This window comes from Gymnoscopelus braueri (genome assembly GCF_963280865.1).
Source record: "Gymnoscopelus braueri genome assembly, chromosome: 7".
Taxonomy (NCBI): Eukaryota; Metazoa; Chordata; class Actinopteri; order Myctophiformes; family Myctophidae; genus Gymnoscopelus; species Gymnoscopelus braueri.
In genome coordinates, this window is record NC_137608.1 from 7,688,156 (window position 1) to 7,709,673 (window position 21,518).

A 21,518-nucleotide genomic window follows, 5' to 3' on the forward strand; every position below is an offset into this window, starting at 1 on the left:
AAGAGTAATCTCAAAGATCACCAGAGAATTCACACAGGAGAAAAGCCTTACTACTGTGGCCAGTGTGGGATAAGGTTCATCTGGAGCAGTAATCTCAAAAAACACCAGAGAATTCATACGGGAGAGAACTACTGTGACCAGTGTGGGAAATGGTTCAGCCAGAGCAGTCATCTCAAACGTCATGAGAGAACTCATAGAGCAGGAGAGAAGACCTAACCTACCACTGACAGTTGGAGATTTTGAGGAAAAGGCTTACAGTATCTGTAAATTCTCACCTCAAACAACACCACATTGTAAGCTACTTTGGGCAATGTAGTGACACACAGCGAAGAAACTCATAAATACACACATGCATACACGCGCATGCGCAGATCCACAGAGGTGGATCTTGTACGAACTCTTGTTTTATTGGATCTTGTTTATTCGATACACTTATTTGTTTTAGCTCTTGCTCATTTGATTTTCCTATTTTGTCTCATCTGTTTATGAAAGTAGGTAGCTGATATATTGCACTTTTACTTTAGCGCTAGGTATACTCTTGGTTGCTTGTTTTAGAAGAGAATGCACTTAATGCTTCTGGTGATTAGTAGTTTAATTCCCTAACTATGTTGAATGCACTTATTGCAAGTCGCTTTGGATAAAAGCGTCTGCTAAATGACTGTAATGTAATGTGGATAAATGTTACCATGGAAAATCATGATAATGATGACGGTTGATGGTGATGATGAAACTTTTCTTCTGGTCAGTGTTTAAGGTGTAGCTGTGGAATAGAAGCTGCATTGGTGGCGTTCAGACCAGGCGGTGATGGATCTGATTCTGTGCCTCCTCTGACATGTAGCCCTGTGACATTTATTACATAATCACCTAATCACAATCATTTGAGCTAATCAGAATTATTTTGCATAATAATTTCCCTTCATCTGTATAAATGAATCTGTTGAAACATTTTCAAACATTTTAGCGGAAATAGCAGATCTACAAGCTCACGTGTCGTAATGCGCGGTCCGTTGTGAGCTTGTAGATCAGCCCTTTCTGCTAGTTAAAACCAAATAAGTATACAGTAAATGTGTACGTATATAGTACACTATTTATGTTTTTCGGTTTTCGATTTTCAGTTTACATTAAAGCCCAAATGAAAAACAGAATTGTAATTTGGATTCATATGTTATGTTAGGTTATGTCTCACCTGCATGTGAGACTATATGCATAAAGGTCAATGTACTAGATATCTACTGTTCTTTTGCTGCACCTTGTCTGCTGCCTTTTTTAAACTTCAAATATACCTGTCATTCAATGACTGTTTATTCATTTTCACAGCATATACTTTATTTTAATCCTAGCATGTGACATCTGAAATAAATGTGTGTAACAAAATGGTCTGTCTACATTAAGAAGTAGTTTGTGATATTTCCATCTGTCTCGTAAATAATTATTATGCTTAGGCTGAAGGGCTAGGGTCCCACTGAGCATTTTTTGGGCTATTAGACGTCTAAAAGGGCTAGGCTAAAACCGGGTTATAATTGGTCTAACAGTGAAAGTTTTTTAGACGTTGATTAGCTGTTTTTTAAGCGTCTATTTATAGACCGTCTATATTATAGCCGTTGAAATGATGTCTATAATATAGACGTCTATATATAGATGCTTAAAAAACTTTCACTGTTAGACCAATTTATTTAGCGAATGCAAAGTCCTTAAGCCAAGCAGTTGCCTCCTGGTCTGCTGTATGGAGGGTGACTAATCCTCCTTTCAGTCTTTAGAGAGGACAAACTTCTATGATGTGCTCCATAGTTTGCTCCTCTCCACAAGCACACAGTGGGCTTGGGCTACTGCCCCACTTGTGAAGGCTGGCCAAGCAGGGGCCATGTCCAGTCCTGAATCGATTGAGTGTCGACCATTGTCTCCTTGGGAGGTTGCTGCCAGGGACCTGTTGGTTGGGGTCTGACACCAGATGTTTGTTTGGGACCTCCTTGGACTCCCATTCATTTTTCCAAGCTGATTGGATGGTGAAGTCAGCTGGTGGGGTGTTCTTCCAAATTGGCCGTCTGGATGGAAGTCGAGCAGTGGGTGGGTTGTAGATGTCTGCATGGATTGGTAGATGGGGGGAGTCTTTGGACTTTTGAAGCATCCTTTGAGTAAATGCTGCTCGCCGGATATGTGGAGGAGCTATGTTTGATAAGACAGGGAGCCAGGGGAGTGGTGTTGAGCGAATAGTCCCGGTTATGGTTCTCATGGTTGTGTTGAGCTGGGTGTCCACGTGGTGTGTATGAGATGACCTGGACCAGACAGGGCCACAATATTCAGCTGCAGAATATGCAAGGGCCAGTGCAGAGGTGCGCAGTGTGCAGGCTGCCGCCCCCCATTTTGCACCAGCGAGCTTGCAGAGCAGGTTGTTTCTTGACTTCACCTTAGCTGCCGTCCCTTTTAGATGTTCCTTGAAGGATAGGGTCCTGTAAAGGGTCACTCCAAGGTAGGTTGGATTAGAGGCATGCTTCAGCTTGAGTCCGCTCAGGTGGATGTTTAGTTCTCTGGCAGCTTTTGCATTGTGGAGATGGAATACACTGGAGACAGTTTTTGCTGGGCTTGGTTTTAGGCGCCAGGTTTTGCAGAACTGGTCCAGTTTAGCCAGGTCTTCATTGAGCACCTGTTCCAGTGGGTCAAAGTCTGGTGCTTGGAATGCCAAACAGATGTCATCTGCATAGATGAATTTTCGGGATTTGGTGGTGGGTAGGTCATTTGTGTAGAGGTTGAACAGGGTTGGAGCTAGAACTGAGCCTTGAGGGAGACCATTTGTCTGCGTTCTCCATGCGCTCGTGTTCTGTCCGAGGTGAACTCTGAACCTCCGGTTGGTCAGCAGAGTTTGAATTATTGCTTTTGCCCAGGCAGGGAGCGCCTTTGTGAGTTTCAGTATGAGGCCCTTGTAAGAAGTAGTTTGTGATATTTCCATCTGTCTCGTAAATAATTATTATGTTTAGGCTGAAGGACTAGGCTAAAACCGGGTTATAATTGGTCTAACAGTGAATTTTTTTTAGACGTTGATTAGCTGTTTTTTAAGCGTCTATTTATAGACCGTCTATATTATAGCCGTTGAAATGATGTCTATAATATAGACGTCTATATATAGATGCTTAAAAAAACTGCAAAAAAAAAAAACTTTCACTGTTAGACCAATTATAACACGGTTTTAGACGGAGGTCTAATAGCCGACTATGGCTCACTGGGGTGTTCCTACAAGCACAAGCGTTGGGTGCTCACTTGTAGATCTGCTTGTAGATCTGCAATTTGGACACATTTTTGAAAACTTTGGAAATAATCTAAATGCACATGTCGTGCATAAGTACTTTTGGTACTTTAAGAATATTTGGTTGCTGATAATTGTGTACATTTACTGGAGCAAAATTATTATTCCACCACTGATGATAGGACTGCTCTAGGTCTGACTTACCTATAAAGAGAGGTTTCTGCAACAAGATCATAAAAAAGGCCAACTAGCTTAGGTCGGCTAGTATTTCCCTAGACCAAATCTGTTTGCCTGAAAATAGCTGATCTGCAAGCATGTGAACTTGTTGTAGATCAGCTATTTTTCGCCATAGGTTCACCCCAGAATTGGGACGCTAGGGTTCAAGTGGTTAATGCTTATATCTTCTGCTAAGAACAGACAACAACAGACCATCTTCCAGATCATAGCAGAGGCGGTACTGTAATAGGTTTGCCTACAAACGTGCTAGAAACAAGATGAGGTAATGTGCATGTAATGTTCCTTGTATAAATTGTAATGCTACAATAAAAGGGGGTATAAAACACACGCACACCCACACACGCTGTTGGGTCCAGTGTTTTGTGAGATTAGCTCTGGAGAAGAGACACCAGACAGAGCCCTCTTCAGTTGACTTGCCTCCTACAGAGCCACACAGCGTAAAAATAAATGGCTTAAGTGTGACACCTGCTGGACATATCATTTACTGCAGTCATTCTCAAACCCCCAGCTTGATATTCATTAAACCACAGACCCCCATTTGATGACAAAAATAACCAACCAAATGGACCCTTCGGTGCGTTTGTTTCCATTTGTAAAGGATATGGATGGATCTGTAATTTTGCTGGCCCCCCTGGAATCCCCTAAAGGACCCTTGGGGGGTCCTCGGACCCCACGTTGACAACCTGTGATCATTTACAGGATGCTTTCTTTTACATTTTATCTCTTTATATTGTATGAATCTATTTGCTTTACTTCCTTTTCTTATGTTTTAATGGCATTGATCCAGAAAAGGCTGTTTAGTCTTGGCATTACATTAAGTTGTTAACCCTTAGTACTGATTTAAACAATCAATTAATATAACTAGCTATACCATTAAGTTCATACAAAGTAAAGTGCAGATACTCAAGTGTTAAGTACAGTACTCAAGTAAATGTACTTAGTTACTGTAAGTAAGTCATTAGTGATTTGAGAGTGCTGCTTTTTTTATTTTTATTTTTTGCTCTCTATAACTCCTCTTGAGGGCATCTAGCTAATTGCAGGTGTATGGTTTCTAAAGCATGATAACCACTAGACATGAGTTGCCTCTGTACGTGGTCCGCTCCCCCCTCCCTCTACAACAAATATCTTCCCAAAATAGACGATATACAAGCAGATGGGCTATTTCCGGCGAACGTTCCCCCAGAATAGGGATGCTAGGGTTCAAATGGTTATGGCATGCCAGCTTAGTGAACGTGCTTTTAAAAAAAAAAATCTAAAACATTGAAGTGTGTTAGTGTTTCGTTTCTTTTAAACCAGTTCGTAATTTAAATAAGATCAAACCATACAAGAACTGACAATAGATTGACAATAAACAATTAAGAAAAAAAGCTTTATTTATCACCAAAGAATTACAAATCACAGTTATTTTCTTTTAAAAGTAAGCAATGAGAGGTGTGAAAAAATAATAAAGATAAGCTGCTTTTACACTTTAACTTTTTTTTTCTTAATTTACAATTAAGAACTTTAAGTTGATGAAGATGAATTCACACTAGGAAATTGCTCAGTGAAATATATTCTTTTAGCTTGAGAGAAAGTTCACAGTTTTAAGTCACACAGGGAGGTTCAGGTGTTTAGGTTCCAAATTCAGCCACAATTTGCTGTATGTTTAAAGTGGAAACACTGGGAAAGTATTTCTTAAAACCATATCATTTTGTAAGAAACAATATAAACATGGTGAAGAAAAATACAGGATCACTTTCAAAATATGCTTAAATCATTAAACTAAACATGGCTAAAAGCAGGCTACAATGTTATTGACTAGTAGTGGACATATGCATATACTGTAACACCACGTCATGTGGACACATTTGTGCTAATTATGGGAATCCTCTTAATTTGATTTTTTTTTCTTTTTATTTGTGTGTATGTGTGTGTGCTCTGCCGCCATTTACAAATCAAAGGCAGGAGTGAGATCAAATTACATTTCAAAATGCCAACTGGAAATCTAAAAAAAAATAGCACACACACAGCCATAATAAAATATGTACACTTTCAAAAATAGCAAGTATTCAACTAGTAAAAAAATATATATACATAAATATGCAACCCATGGCTCTTTGCGAAACTAAGACCTGATTTATACTTGGTGACGAGCCGGGATCGTGCACCTGCAGGTTTTTGCACAATATGCAACCAAATATAAATCAGGTATTACCGTGAATAGAAACATGTTTGTGGTCCCCTTTAGCAGTAATTGTAACACGTTTGGGTTATTCAAACTATTCAGAAATGTTGGTGGCGCGTTTGGATCTGCGAACTGGCGTTGGCTCAGTGCTCGTTCTCTTCCGTACGATTCTCTTCTTATCTGAAGGGCTGATCTTTTCTTGCTCCTCATCAGATGAGGATTCCTTGCGTTCCTGAGCAGCCTTTTTCCCTTTAGTGCTTTGTCTTCTAGGTTCGGCACTGGACGAGAGTGTAACTGGAGGACATGTTTTATCGCCGTCTTCGCTGTAATCAACCTCGGGTCTTTGCCTCGTGGACCTGCGTTTTGGAGGCTCGACTTCCTCGACTTCCTCCTCATCGAGATGGCGTCGTTTGGACTTTATTTTAGGAGTGTCTGCATCAGCTTTTGTTCTGTTCCGGAGAGCTCGGGTTTCAACTTTCTGAGACTTAGGGCTGGGCGAGTGTGTAACTGGAGGACTTGTCTTCTTGCCTCTTAGCATTCTCTTTCCAACGATTAGAGATTCTTCTGAGATGGCAAGTTCATCCGCTCCTTCCTCCTCTGCTGTTTCTGCTTTCTCTTCTTCCTCATCTTCTTCCAATGCTAATTGTATGATGTTATCCTCCTCACTTTCCCCTGATATGCTGTTAGTCACATCTATTCCATTGGCTGCCTCTTCCTCCTCTGGTTTCTCTGTTTCCTCACTTGCAGTCAGTTCAGTGACCTTGTTTTCATCGTAATCCACCTCGGGTTTTTGACGCATGGATCTGCGTTTTTGAGGAGTGTCTTCATCAACTGGTTTCTCTGTTTCCTCATTTGCAGTAAGTTCAGTGACATTGTCCTCCTCATCATTGGAATCAATTACTGCTTCTGCCGAAACTGTTTTAATGTCATCATCGCTGTTTTCTTCATAATCCACCTCGGGTCTTTCCCGCATGGATCTGCGTTTTGTTTCAGGTGTTGTTCCATCTATGTGTTCCACGTGAGGCTCCTGGCATGTTGATTTCAGGTCCACTAAGACCACAGTAGTTCTCTGGAGTTTGGGTGTGGGTGACATGTCCTCAGCTTCCTCATTCTGTACGATTTCATCATCAACCCTCTCCACCGCAGCCACCTCTTGGCTTTCCTCTGTTGCAGGTTCTGCCAGTGGGGCTACTTGTGTCACTCCTTCTATCTGTTCTTCCTCTTCTACAGATACAGGTGCAGCCTCCTCATCTTCATTGTTTTCATTGTAATCCACCTCAGGTTTTCCCCGCACAGATCTGCGTTTTGTAGGCTTTACTTCCCCTACTTCCTCCACTTCAAGACGGCGTCGTTTGGACTTTATTTGTGGAGAGTCTGCAACAGCTTTTGTTCTGCACCGGAGTGCTCGGGTTTCAACAACTGGAGACTCTGCTTCTTGGCTCTCTGCTTCAACAGGCTCCTCCTCCTCTTTCTCTTCGCCTTGCTGTTGTTTCATTTCATCGTCTAACCTCTCACCCACAGCTACCTCCTGGCTTTCCTCTGTTGCAGGTTCTGCCAGTGGGGGGTCTTGTGTCACTGCTTCTACCTGTTCTTCCTCTTCTACAGATACAGGTGTAGGTTCAGGTTCAACTCCCTCCCGTTTCTCTGTCTCCAATTCATTCTCTTTGGTATGTTCTTTCTCCGCCTCAATTTCTGGCTCTTCACTTTCATCTTCAGGAATTACAGATTCTTGTTCAATGTTTTCTCCTTCTGTCTCCTTATCTGTCTTGTAATCTTCTATTTCGGCAGGTGTTTCCACTGTTGTATTTTCTTCCTGTACTTTGATGTCCTCAGCTGTTGGTTCCTCTTGTTCCTCATCCTCTGCTTCATTTAGTTGTTTGCGGACTCTTTTGGACTCACGTCTGGGTGCAACTGGGGCTGACTTCCTCCCCCTTCTTAGAACTCTGGTTTCTACAACTGGTTCTTCCTTGTCGTTGTTAATTTCCACAACTTGTTCGTCCTCGTCTTTCTTTTCTTCCGGGTTGCTTCCTGTGGATTTGCGGATTGGTGTTGATTTAACTGGGGCTGGCTTCCTTCCCCTTCTTAGGACTCTGGTTTCGACAACTGGTTCTTCCTCGTCATTGCTACTTTCCACAGCCACTTCTTCCTCATGTTTATTTTCCTCCAGCTGTCTTGTGGATTTGCGTCTTGGTGCAGGTTCAACTGCCTTTTTCCTTTCTCTCATAGTTCTTGTTGTGGCAACAGCTACTTCTGCTTCCTCACTTGAGCTAACTCCAATTTCAGCCTGCTCTGGGACCTCACTGAGTGCAGTCAAAATACAGTCAGTGGTGACGTTGGTTGATACTTCATTAGTTTCCTCAATTTGTACAATTTCATTTTCACAGAGCTTGGGGATTTGACATGCAACCTCTTTCTGAGGCTCTTCATCTGCAGGTGTTTGTGTCATACTGTCCTCAATCTTCTCTGGCACTTCATGTGGTGTAACCACAGCTGTGTCAGGGGCTGGTGTGGAACCCACTTCTTCGGTTTCCTCATTGTTTGTAATTTCATCTTCAACTCTCTCCACAGCAGTCACCTCTTGGCTTTCCTTTGTTGCAGGTTCTGCCAGTGGAGTTTCTTGTGTCACTCCTACCTGTTCTTCTACAGATACAGTTGCAGGTTCACTGGGTGTAACCATAGCTGAGTCAGGGTTGGGTGTGGTTGACACTTCTTCAGCTTCCACAATGTGTACGATTTCATCTTCAACCCTCTCAACCAAGGACACCTCCTGGCTTTTTTCTGTTGCAGGTTCTGCAAGTGGGGTTTCTTCTGTCACTCCTTCTACCTTTTCTTCCTCTTTTACAGATACAGGTGCCGGTTCGACTTCTGTTGTTTGTGTTTCTGCTTCAACACCCTCCCCTTTCTCTGTCTCCACTTCATTCTCTTTGTTGTTTTCTTTCAGCACCTCAAGCTCTGGCTCTTTACTTTCATCTTCATGAGTTCCAGATTCTTCAGGTTCAATGTTTTCCCCTTCTGCCTCCTTAACTGTCTTGGACTTGTCTGTTTCCTCAGGTGTTTCCACTGTAAAAATTTCTTCCTGTGCTTTTGTTATAGATTCCTCTTGTTCCTCATCCTCTGCTTCCTTTTGTTGTTTGCGGACTCTTTTGGATTCACGTCTGGGTGCGACTGGGGCTGACTTCCTTCCCCTTCTTAGAACTCTGGTTTCGACAACTGGTTCTTCCTTCTCCTCCTCCTGCTGTTTGTGTCTTGTGGATTTGCGTTTTGGTGTTGCTTCAACTGATTTTTTCCTATCTCTCAAAGTACTGGTTGAAGCAACTGGTGTTTCCGCTTCCTCACTTGAGCTCACCCCAATTTTAGCCTGCTCTGGGACTTCAGTTGGTGTTGTCACAGCTGAGTCAGTGGTGAGGTTAGTTGACATTTCATCAGTTTCCTCATTTTGTACAATTTCCTTTTCAGATGTCTCCACTACAGCTGTCATTTGGTTTTTGTCTGTATCAGTCTCTGCCATAGGTTCCTCTGCCACTGCTGCTTGCATTTCCACTTCCTCTTCTATGGCTGAAGGTGGAGCTTTTTCATCAGTTTTTTCTGCAGAAACATTTTGTTGAATAGGTGTTGTTTCTTCTATCTCCTCCACTTGATGATCATGACAACTTGTTTTCAGGTCCACTAAGACCACAGAGGCTCTCTGGAGCTTGGGGATCTGAGATGGAATCTCTCTCTGAGGCTCTTCATCTGCAAGTGTTGGTGTTGTACTTTCCTCAATTGTTTCTGGCACTTCACTTGGTATAACCACAGCTGTGTCAGGGATAAGTGCTGAAGACTCTTCCACAGTTTCTTCATTGTTTGTTTCATCTCCAACCTTGTCTACAGCAGCCACCTTTTGGCTTTCCTCTGCTACAAGTTCTGCCAGTGGAGTTTCTTGTGTCATTCCTACCTTTTCTTCCTCTTCGACAGATACAGGTGCAGTTTCACTGGGTGTAACAATAGCTGAGTCAGGGCTGGGTGTGGGTGACACTTCTTCAGCTTCCTCACTGGGTACGATTTCATCTTCTACCATCTCCACTGCAGCAACCTCCTGGCTTTCCTCTGTTACAGGTTCTGCCAGTGGGGGTTCTTGTGTCACTCCCTCTACCTCTTCTTCCCCTTCTACAGATACAGATGCAGGTTCGACTTCAGGTGTTTCTGCTTCAACTCCATCCCCTTTCTCTTTCTCCACTCCATTCTCTTCAGTATGTTCTTTCTCTGCCTCAATTTCTGGCTCTTCAAATTGATCTTCAGGAGTTCCAGATTCTTGCTCAGTGTTTTCTGCTTCTGTCTCCTTATCTGTCATGGGCTCTTTTGCTTCCACTGTTGCATCTTCTTCCTGTAGTTTGATTTCCTCAGCTATTGTAGATTCCTCTTGTTCCTCAACCTCTGCTTCCTTTTGTTGTTTGTGGACTCTTTTGGATTCACGTCTGAGTGCGACTGGGGCTGACTTCCTTCCCCTTCTTAGCACTCTGGTTTCTTCCTTGTCATTTTTGGTTTCCACAACTGCCGCTTCCTTGTCTTTCTCTTCCTCCTGCTGTTTGCTTCTAGTGGATTTGCTTGGTGTTGCTTCAGATGGGGCTGACTTCCTTCCCCTTCTTAGAACTCTGGTTTCGACAACGGGCTCTTCCTTGTCCTCCTCCTGCTGTTTGTGTCTTGTGGATTTGCGTTTTGGTGTTGCTTCAACTGATATTTTCCTATCTCTCAAAGTTCTTGTTGAAGCAACTGGTGTTTCCGCTTCCTCACTTGAGCTCACCCCAATTTTAGCCTGCTCTGGGACTTCAGTTTGTGTCGGTACAGCTGAGTCAGTGGTGAGGTTGGTTGATACGTCATCATCCTCATTTTGCACAGTTTCATTTTCACAAGTCTCTACTGCAGCTGTCATTTGGTTTTGGTCTTTATCAGTCTCTGGCATAGGTTCCTCTGTCACTGCTGCTTCCATTTGCACTTTCTCTTCTACGACTGAAGGTGCAGCTTCTTCATCAGTCTTTTCTGCAGAAACAATTTGTTGAATAGGTGTTGTTTCTTCTATCTCCTCTATTTGAGGATCATGGCAAGTTGCTTTAAGGTCCACTAAGACCACAGATGCTCTCTGGAGCTTGGGGATTTGAGATGTAACCTCTTTCTGAGGCTCTTCATCTGCAGGTGTTTGTGTCATCTCTGTTGCAGGTTCTGCAAGTGGGGTGTCTTGTGTCACTCCTACCTTTTCTTCCTCTTCTACAGATACAGGTGCAGTTTCACTGGGTGTAACAATAGCTGAGTCAGGGCTAGGTGTGGGTGACACTTCTTCACCTTCCTCACTGGGTACGATTTCATCTTCTACCATCTCCACTGCAGCAACCTCCTGGCTTTCCTCTGTTGCAGGTCCTGCTAATGGGGGTTCTTGTGTAACTCCTTCTACCTCTTCTTCCCCTTCTACAGATACAGGTGCAGGTTCGACTTCAGGTGTTTCTGCTTCAACTCCCTCCCCTTTCTCTTTCTCCACTTCATTCTCTTCTGTATGTTCTTTATCTGCCTCAATTTCTGGCTCTTCACTTTGATTTTCAGGAGTTCCAGATTCTTGCTCAGTGTTTTCTCCTTCTATGACCTCATTTGTCGTGGGCTCTTGTGTTTCCACTGTTGCATCTTCTTCCTGTAGTTTGATTTCCTCAGCTGATGTAGATTCCTCTTGTTCCTCAACCTCTGCTTCCTTTTGTTGTTTGCTGACTCTTTTGGACTCACGTTTGGGTGTGCCTGAGGCTGACTTGGGGGGCCTTCCCCTTCTTCGAACTGTGGTTTCTACAACTGGTTCTTCCTTGTCATTTTTAGTTTCCACAACTGTCGCTTCCTTGTCTTTCTTTTCCTCCTGCTGTTTGCTTCTAGTGGATTTGGGGCTTGGTGTTGCTTCAGCTGGGGCTGACTTCCTTCCCCTTCTTAGAACTTTGGCTTCGACAACGGGCTTTTCCTTGTCATCCTCCTGCTGTTTGTGTCTTGTGGATTTACGTTTTGGTGTTGCTTCAACTGATCCTTTTCTATCTCTCAAAGTTCTTGTTGCAGCAACTGTTGTTTCCGCTTCCTCACTTGAGCTCACCCCAATTGTAGCCTGCTCTGGGACTTCAGTTAGTGTCGGTACAGCTGAGTCAGTGGTGAGGTTGGTTGATAATTCATCATCCTCATTTTGCACAGTTTCATTTTCACAAGTCTCTACTGCAGCTGTCATTTGGCTTTGGTCTTTATCAGTCTCTGCCATAGGTTCCTCTGTCACTGCTGCTTCCATTTGCACTTTCTCTTCTACGACTGAAGGTGCAGCTTCTTCATCAGTCTTTTCTGCAGAAACAATTTGTTGAATAGGTGTCGTTTCGTCTATCTCCTCTATTTGAGGATCATGGCAAGTTGCTTTAAGGTCCACTAAGACCACAGAAGCTCTCTGGAGCTTGGGGATCTGAGATGTAACCTCTTTCTGAGGCTCTTCATCTGCAGATGTTTGTGTCATACAGTCCTTAATCTTCTCAGGCACTTCATTTGGTGTAACCACAGCTGTGTCAGGGGTGGGTGTGGAAGACACTTCAGTTTCAACATTGTTTGCAATTTCATCTTCAACCCTCTGCACTGCAGCCACCTCCTGGCTTTCCTCTGTTGCAGGTTCTGCCAGTGGGGGTTCTTGTGTAAATCCTTCTACCTCTTCTTCCCCTTCTACAGATACAGATGCAGGTTCGACTTCAGGTGTTTCTGCTTCAACTCCCTCCCCTTTCTCTTTCTCCACTTCATTCTCTTCTGTATGTTCTTTCTCTGCCTCAATTTCTGGCTCTTCACTTTGATTTTCAGGAGTTCCAGATTCTTGCTCAGTGTTTTCTCCTTCTTTGACCTCATCTGTCGTGGGCTCTTGTGTTTCCACTGTTGCATCTTCTTCCTGTAGTTTGATTTCCTCAGCTGATGTAGATTCCTCTTGTTCCTCAACCTCTGCTTCCTTTTGTTGTTTGCTGACTCTTTTGGACTCACGTTTGGGTGTGCCTGAGGCTGACTTGGGGGGCCTTCCCCTTCTTTGAACTGTGGTTTCTACAACTGGTTCTTCCTTGTCATTTTTAGTTTCCACAACTGTCGCTTCCTTGTCTTTCTTTTCCTCCTGCTGTTTGCTTCTAGTGGATTTGGGGCTTGGTGTTGCTTCAGCTGGGGCTGACTTCCTTCCCCTTCTTAGAACCCTGGTTTCGACAACGGGCTCTTCCTTATCCTCCTCCTGCTGTTTGTGTCTTGTGGATTTGCTTTTTGGTGTTGCTTCAACTGATTTTTTCCTATCTCTCAAAGTTCTTGTTGCAGCAACTGGTGTTTCCGCTTCCTCACTTGAGCTCACCCCAGTTTTAGCCTGCTCTGGGACTTCAGTTGGTGTCGTCACAGCTGAGTCAGTGGTGAGGTTAGTTGACATTTCATCTGTTTCCTCATTTTGTACAATTTCCTTTACTACAGCTGACATTTGGGTTTGATCTTCATCAGTCTCTGCCATAGGTTCCTCTGTCACTGCTGCTTCCATTTGCACTTTCTCTTCTACGACTGAAGGTGCAGCTTCTTCATCAGTCTTTTCTGTAGAAACAATTTGTTGAATAGGTGTTGTTTCTTCTATCTCCTCTATTTGAGGATCATGGCAAGTTGCTTTAAGGTCCAATAAGACCACAGATGCTCTCTGGAGCTTGGGGATTTGAGATGTAACCTCTTTCTGAGGCTCTTCATCTGCAGGTGTTTGTGTCATCTCTGTTGCAGGTTCTGCAAGTGGGGTGTCTTGTGTCACTCCTACCTTGTCTTCCTCTTCTACATATACAGGTGCAGTTTCACTGGGTGTAACAATAGCTGAGTCAGGGCTGGGTGTGGGTGACACTTCTTCAGCTTCCGCACTGGGTATGATTTCATCTTCTACCATCTCCACTGCAGCAACCTCCTGGCTTTCCTCTGTTGCAGGTTCTTCCAGTGGGGGTTCTTGTGTCACTCCTTCTACCTCTTCTTCCCCTTCTACAGATACAGGTGCAGGTTCGACTTCAGGTATTTCTGCTTCAACTCCCTCCCCTTCGTCTTTCTCCTCTTCAGTCTCTTCGGTATGTTCTTTCTCCGCCAAAATTTCATTTTTTTCACTTCCATCTTCACGAGTTCCAGATTCTTGCTCAGTGTTTTCTCCTTCTGTCTCCTTATCCATCGTGGGCTCTTTTGTTTCCTCAGGTGTTTCCACTGTTGCATCTTCTTCCTGTACTTTGATGTCCTCAGCTGTTGTAGATTCCTCTTTTTCCTCAACCTCTGATTCCTTTTGTTGTTTGTGGACTCTTTTGGACTCACGTCTGGGTGCGACTGGGGCTGACTTCCTTCCCCTTCTTAGAACTCTGGTTTCTGAAACTGGTTCTACCATGTCATTGTTAGTTTCCACAGCTGTCTCTTCCTTACCTTTCTTTTCCTCCTGCTGTTTGCTTCTAGTGGATTTCGAGCTCAGTGTTGCTTCAGCTGGGGCTGACTTCCTTCCCCTTCTTAGAACTCTGGTTTCGACAACCGGTTCTTCCTTGTCATTGCTACTTTCTATAGCAGCCACTTCCTTTTCTTCAACCTGTTTGTTTCTTGAGGATTTTCGTCTTGGTGTTGCTTCAACTGTCTTTTTCCTATCTCTCAAAGTTCTTGTTGTAGCAACTGGTGCTTCCGCTTCCTCACTTGAGCTTACCCCAACTTCAGCCTGCTGTGGGACTTCACCGAGTGAAGACACATCTGGTATTTGTGTCAAAGTGTCGTCAATATTCCCTGACACTTCAATTGGTGAAACCACATCTGTGTCATTGTTGGCGATTTCATCTTCAACCCTCTCCACAGCAGACACCTCTTGGCTTTCCTCTGTTTCAGGTTCTTCCAATGGAGTTTCTTGCTTTACTCCCACCTGTTGTTCCTCTTCTACAGATGCAGGTGCAAGTTCACTGGCTGTAACCACAGCTGTGTCAGGGGTGGGTTCGGGGGACACTTCTTCAGCTTCTTCATTCTGTACGATTTCATCTCCTACGCTCTCCACCCCAACGTCCTCCTGGCTTTCCTCTGTTGCAGGTTTTGCAAGTAGGGTTTCTTGTGTCACTCCTTCTACCAGTTCTTTCTCTTCTACAGATACAGGTGCAGGTTCACTGGGTGTTACCATAGCTGAGACAGGGCTGGATGTGGGTGACACTTCTTCAGCTTCCTCACTGGGTACGATTTCATCTTCTACCATCTCCACTGCAGAAACTAGGGGTTCTTGTGTCACTCCTTCTACCTCTTCTTCCTCTTCTACAGATACAGGTGCAGGTTCAACTTCAGGTGTTTCTGCTTCAACTCCCTCTCCTTTATCTTTCTCCACTTCATTCTCTTTGGTATGTTCTTTCTCCGCCTCAATTTCTGGCTCTTCACTTTCATCTTCAGGAGTTCCAGATTCTTGTTCAGTGTTTTCTGCTTCAGTCTCCTTATCTCTCTTGGGCTCTATTTCCACAATTGTTTCCACTGTTGCATCTTCTTCCTGTACTTTGATGTCCTCAGCTGTTGTAGATTGCTCTTTTTCCTCGACCTCTGCTTCCTTTTGTTGTTTGCTGAGTATTTTAGACTCACATTTGGGTGTGCCTGGGGCTGACTTGGGGGGCCTTCCCCTTCTTCGACCTCTGGTTTCTACAACTGTTTCTTCCTTGTCATTGTTAGTTTCCACAGTCGTCTTTTCCTTGTCTTTCTTTTCTTCCTGCTGTTTGCTTATAGTGGATTTGGAGCTTGGTGTTGCTTCAGCTGCGGCTGACTTCCTTCCCCTTCTTAGAACTCTTTCGACAACCGGTTCTTCCTTGCCATTGCTACTTTCCATAGCAGCAACTTCCTTTTCTTTCTTTTCTTCAACCTGTTTTTGTCTTGTTGATTTTCGTGTTGGTGTTGCTTCAACTGTCTTTTTCCTATCTCTCAAAGTTCTTGTTGCAGCAACTGGTGCTTCCGCTTCCTCACTTGAGCTCACCCCAACTTCAGCTTGCTCTGGGACTTCATTCAGTGTAGTCACAGCTGTTTCAGAGGTGAAGTTGATTGATACTTCATCAGTTTCCTCACACTGCATTTCTTCCTTTTCATGAGTGTCCACTACAGCCATTTTTTTAAGTTCTTTATCAGTCTCTGCCATAAGTGCTTCCTCTATCAGTGCTGCATCCATTTGTGCTTCTATGGTTGAGGGAGCAGCTTCGACTGTTTTCATGTTGTCCTCCTCGTCTCCCACACTTACGCTGTCCTTATTGGAATCAATTACTGCTGCTGTTTCAATCTCATCATCGCGGGCTTCCTCGTAATCCACCTCGGGTCTTTCTCGCAAGGGTCTGCGTTTTTGAGGAATTTCTGCAACAGCTTTCGTTTTGCTCCGGAGAGCTCGAGTTTCAACGGTTGAAGGTGTAACCTCTTCATCCGTCTTCTCTGCAGGAATATTTTTCTTAATATGTGTCATTTCTTCCATCTCCTCCACTTGAGGCTCGTGGCAAGATGCTTTCAGGTCCACAATGACCACCATGGCTCTCTGGAGCTTGGGGATCTCAGATGTAACCTCCAGTGTCTGAGGTTCCTCATCTAGAAGTGTCTGTTTCATGTTGGCTTCAATTTTCTCTGGCACTTCACTGGGTGTAAGCACAGTTGTGTCCGGGGTGGGTGTGGAGGACACTTCTTCAGTTTCCTCTCTCATCTTCCGTTGCTTTAAGCCAGTACTTCTAACTCTGGTTGTCACAGGAATTTCGTCAATCTCTGAAACTGTAATGAAAAAAATATATATAATGAGCATTCATCCTTAAAGTCTGCACGATGAAGCACGTGAAAATAAATGTACGTTGAAAACCTTACCTTTTGCTGCTCTAACCACTGTCACTTCCTCCTAAAAAGTTACAAGGATTGTAATTTATTATTTCATAAATGTAAATTGTATTGTCTGAAAGATCACGTTGAACACAGGAAACAAAATACATACCGAGATTTGAACTGTGTATTCCACAGATTCATTGTTCTTGTTGTGAGAGGCGATTTCCTCCATGACCACATCAGTTTCAGTCACTTCACTCGACACGATCGACTTTTCTGTAAATGATAAATTCCTGGATACTGCTGAGAAAAAAATAAAGAGGAAATTATATATATTATATTATATAAGATTTTCCTATTCCCCAATCACATTATAGTAATATTTGATGTTAGTGAGGCCTAAACAATTCTTCTTGGTTACCTTTCCACCTGACATTAGCGTGTGTGCTGAATAATCACATTGTAAAGGTGTATTGCTAAAATGCACAAAGTGTAAATGCAACCAGGATGATAAGACCCGATCATCTAAACAGTCTCTGACAGTGCCCAGGGACCAGTGGTGGAAAGTAAAGTAAAGTACATTTACTCAAGTACTGTACTTAAGTAAAATGTTGAGGCACTTTTACTTTACTTGAGCATTTCACTTTTGTTTATATACCTATACCTTATACTTCTACTCTACAATATCTCAGAGGCAATACTTGCTAATCCACTACAATTATTTTAAAATGTTTGTTACAACTTACTTACTTTGTAGATTTAGATTATTATTATTATAAAACATACATTAACCACTTCAGCCCTATAAGGTTAAAGGTTAAAGCCCTATATATTCTGAAATGATAGCTATAGGGCGTTTGTTCAGTATGAGGTCTCTGCATCTCTCCAGCTCTTTAATAAACAGAAAATACATTTTCAGGTAGGTGTCCAATCTTCAGCCAATCAGGAGAAAGTACCCATTCATCAGCTTTGATATACTGTATATAGCAATGTTGCCAGTAGAGGGGGCCGTTGTTTCTTACCGCTCATGTTCATGGTGTGGATCTTGTTGGCTATGTTGGTCCTCTGGCTGGGACTGCCGACACCCTCCACCTGCCACAGCACGTCTCTGTCACCCGGGTACTGACTCAGGTACGTCTCACACACTGTGGACACAGAACCAATAATAATAAGCTTCATGCACACACTTAACCACTTAACACATTAAAGGGATAGTTCACACCCAAAATGACTTTTTTTTTCTATCGATTGGTCACCCCATGGACATTTTTTTTTTTTTTTTGTCGTATTCCAAAGCCGATAATTTGATGACCGGCAGCGGTTCCGGTAGGAGACACAAAGAGTCTCCTTCGTGTCTCCTACCAGAACCGCTGCCTACCTGGGTGAACTATCCCTTTAAGACCGGGAACGCATCTGTGTCATTTTAGATTTGAGCTATGACCATTATGTTATACTTTGGCTCATGATATGATATACAAGCTCATATGAGCTTTTAGATCTGCTATTTTTGAAAAAGCTTGAACATTTGTGAACATCTTTGAATATATATATTTTTAAAGCAATGTGTAACTCAAATCTTTGCTTCTGAATGTCTCTGGAACAAAATATTGTACAAATGTTCACTTTAAAAATATACATATTCAAATATTTGCAGATTTTTCAAAAATAGCAGATCTACAAGCTCGTAGCGCGGCACTCGGTTCCATTTGTACACTCTCAAGAGTTAAACACCCGTAAGGGACCATTTGGAACCCCCTCAAGGAACCTGGACCACACTTTGAGACCCACTGGTGTTTCCAGTGAGCCAACATGCACAACATCAGCCCCCTGACTCTGTTTGACCAGAATGGAACAGAGCCTTAATTAGTATTATTGGTAACATTTGTTATGGAAGTAAGAAGAGGCCCAATTTCTTTCCAATATGGCTGCTGTGCATAGAGCCTAATAGACGCTAGGTAAGCCGGATGCACCACGTTGGATTCAAACCCCTAGACTTCACGGCGGTGGTATAGGTACAGATTTCAGTTTCTAATCAATGGTGCGACTGCTCAAGATAGCACACCAATTTTGGGGCGTTACACCATGGCAATATAACTACACAACCCAAACCTCTGCCAAAGTGTCGTTTTGCTCAGTGTATAAAGCGTGTACCTTTGAACATGGCTTTGGAGACGGGGTATCTCAGACCCAGGCAGTCGTCTTTAAAACTGCTCACGAAGTCCTCCAGCATCTGCACGCCGAAGCTGTTTCCGCGGTGACATTTCCGGACGAATATGGAGTCCATCACAGGAAGCTGATAGCGTTGGGTTGAGAGTGCACTACATAAGCTTCCTGCAAAAAGGCACAACAACAACAAAAATGTAGGTAGGGTCAGGGAACAGTGTGTTCAAAAGAAAGAGAGGTTAATTTTCTTAACGTTGATTTTGAATTAAAGGTAGGGTAAGTGATATTTTTGGTTTTTTTTTTTTTTTTTGTTAAAAAGTACTATTTTCTGATAGTAATCATTGCGACAGAGCGTTTGCTCTGTCACAGGGTCTCTCCAGCTCTTTAGTAAACAGAATACATTTTCAGGTAGGTGACACATTTTAAGCCAATCAGGAGAGAGCACTGAAAATGCATTTTCTGTTTAATAAAGAGCTGGAGAGACATGGGAGACTCCTTTTAGTGAACAAACACTCTATAGCAATGAGTACTATCAGAATATAGAGCTATTTAACACTTATTTTAACAAAAGTAAATCACTTACCCAACCTTTAAGTTAATGTACCAGTAGTACAGTCAAAGCTTATACTAAATGGATAAGACAAAAAGCCACTGAGGCTTGCTTCCATTGTGAATCCTAAGTCAGTGAATACTAAGTGAATACAAAGTCAGGCCCCCAACCAGAAAATCTCCTGCTTTTCCACAGCCTAATGTTGTCAGGTATGGTCCAACATACTCATTTAAGCCACAAGGGGTCGTGGTTTACCAAGGATTTTTCAACGACTAAGAGGCTCGACAGGAGCAGAGTTCTTTCAAAATTGGCCTGGGAAAAAAAACGTCTATCAGAAGACCACAAGAGGAGGTAAATGTAAATTCACATCAAAAGGAGGTGTCATTCACTGCCGTTGCTTTTCCTTTTTCGCCTTTGTACATAGTGTTTGTATTTGTTGATGACATGTATTATTGGGTACATTTTGTATGCTATGTTGATGAATTGAATACATAGGACCACAATGGACGATTTTTGTGTTATCCTTTTAGCCTTAAAGGGATAGTTCACCCCCAAAATATTTTTTTTTCTATCGATTAGTAACCCCATGGATTTTTTTGTTTGTTTTTGTCGAATTCCTAAGCCAATAATTTGATGACCAGCAGTGGTTCCGGTAGGAGACACAAAGAGTCTCCTTTGTATCTCCTACCGGAACCGCTGCCTACCGGTCCGCTGGTCATCAAATTATTGGCTTAGAAATGTGACAAAAACAAAAAAATATCCATGAATTCAAGTCTCCATGGGTGACTAATCGATAGAAGAAAAAAAGATTTGGGTGAACTATCCCTTTAATGTCTTACTGTACCACGTGCTGTTTACATCTCTGACTAATAAAGTATTCAATAAAATAAAATAAAATGATTTGTGAAACCTTGCACATACGCAGGAATGAAGTGTGTGAAAGTGAGTGTTCTGGGTAACAGTGTTATAAAGGGATGATGAGGGAGGGGCTTTACCGGGAGGTTTGACGGAGTAGAAGCCCACAGCCTCTCCGTTCTTCCAGAGGACCTTGGCGTAGTCCTTCTCCCCGTGGCAGAGGAACGGCAGCTCCTCGGAGCTCATCTCGTGGGCTCTGTACACCACCCGGTTCAAGGTGTACAGGACGACGCGCTCGCCAACTGTCTGCACCTGGAGTGCGCGCGCGCGCGCGCGCGCGCACACACACACACACACACACACACACACACACACACACACACACACACACACACACACACACAGAGAGAGAGATTGTATTGATATACTTGTTAGGACATCGACATTTTAAGTTCGGCATCGGAAGTATATCCGAAGCTCACAACAAGCTCTGTGACAAGTGTGTAGATCGGCTATTTTCCGTAGTATAGAGTATAGAAAAAGGCATAACTCCAGCCTCAAGCCCAGCCCCTAAGCCTAACCTCTAAATCATCAGGGGTCTTCAAGGTTTTTCAGGCCCCAAGGACCCCCTAGCTGCGAGAGAGATGAAGCAGGGACCCCCTCTATATTGTATGAAATTGTGTTTCAGATTAAACTTTTTTTTTTCTTTTACTTGGTCTGCTCTTTTTTCCCTCTACACCAATACCTCTTTGCCGAAAATAGCCGATCGACTGCGAGGCGTTGTGAGCTTGTAGATCTGCTATTTTTGGCTAATGTTTCCCTCAGAATATAGGGTTCAAGGTTGGTTAATGTAAAAAATAAATCATATCACACAAAGATTTGGCGGACCCCCTGTAGTAGTTGGCTCTGTACTTGGACTGCTTTTTCCGTCTTCGCCCCCCAAAATAGCCGATCTACAAGCTCAACGCGTTGCAGATAGGCTATTTTGGGCTAATGAGGCCGATTCTACAAATGCCTTCTAAATCAGTAGTTCTCGCACTTTCAAGACTTTTCAGACATTTTCGAAAATAGCAATATACAAGCTCGCAGTGCGGCACGAAGTGACGCGCTGTGAGCTTGTATATCTGCTATTTTTGAATGGCCAATGCGGAAATCCAAAATGACACGGACGCTTTCCGGATTTTAATGGGTTAAACGGAACACCAAGTTGGTGAAGCGTCTCGCCATACCTGCAGAATTCCGTCTCTGGTAGTGTCCCCCGTCTTGAGAATTTCGTCGATGGTCCACCATCGGTTCCTCAGGTAGAGAGCCACCGCCGTGAGCTGGTCCGATGGGCAGAAGAGGGCCAGGACCTTCTGCTTGTCATTGGTCCCGTAAAGAGGGACAAAACCCACATTGGTAATACCTATGGACACCTGGGTGACGGGAAGGGGACAACCCAAAAACGTTAATGAAGATTCTTTTTTTTTGTCATCTATGTGTCCCAAACAGTGGGTTCGGGACCCATGTTTGTGTCG

General features: G+C 43.3%; 1 protein-coding gene across 2 annotated transcripts in view; it reads right to left on the reverse strand.

Moving 5' to 3' along the window:
- Nucleotides 1–4,825: 4,825 nt before the first annotated feature.
- Nucleotides 4,826–21,518, reverse strand: part of LOC308089431 (uncharacterized protein) — a 29,844-nt gene continuing 13,151 nt past the window's right edge. Inside the window, exons 3-9 of one of the 2 annotated variants that reach the window (XM_080434144.1) lie at nucleotides 21,231–21,416; nucleotides 20,142–20,313; nucleotides 18,585–18,764; nucleotides 17,456–17,578; nucleotides 16,603–16,733; nucleotides 16,479–16,509; nucleotides 4,826–16,388 (exon numbers count right to left, since the gene is read on the reverse strand). In XM_080434144.1, coding sequence (XP_080290270.1) covers nucleotides 5,734–16,388; nucleotides 16,479–16,509; nucleotides 16,603–16,733; nucleotides 17,456–17,578; nucleotides 18,585–18,764; nucleotides 20,142–20,313; nucleotides 21,231–21,416 — 11,478 coding nt within the window. In that variant the 3' untranslated portion in view covers nucleotides 4,826–5,733. Of the gene's footprint in view, nucleotides 16,389–16,478; nucleotides 16,510–16,602; nucleotides 16,737–17,455; nucleotides 17,579–18,584; nucleotides 18,765–20,141; nucleotides 20,314–21,230; nucleotides 21,417–21,518 lie in introns of both variants that reach the window. The other variant, XM_080434143.1, reaches the window with a different exon arrangement.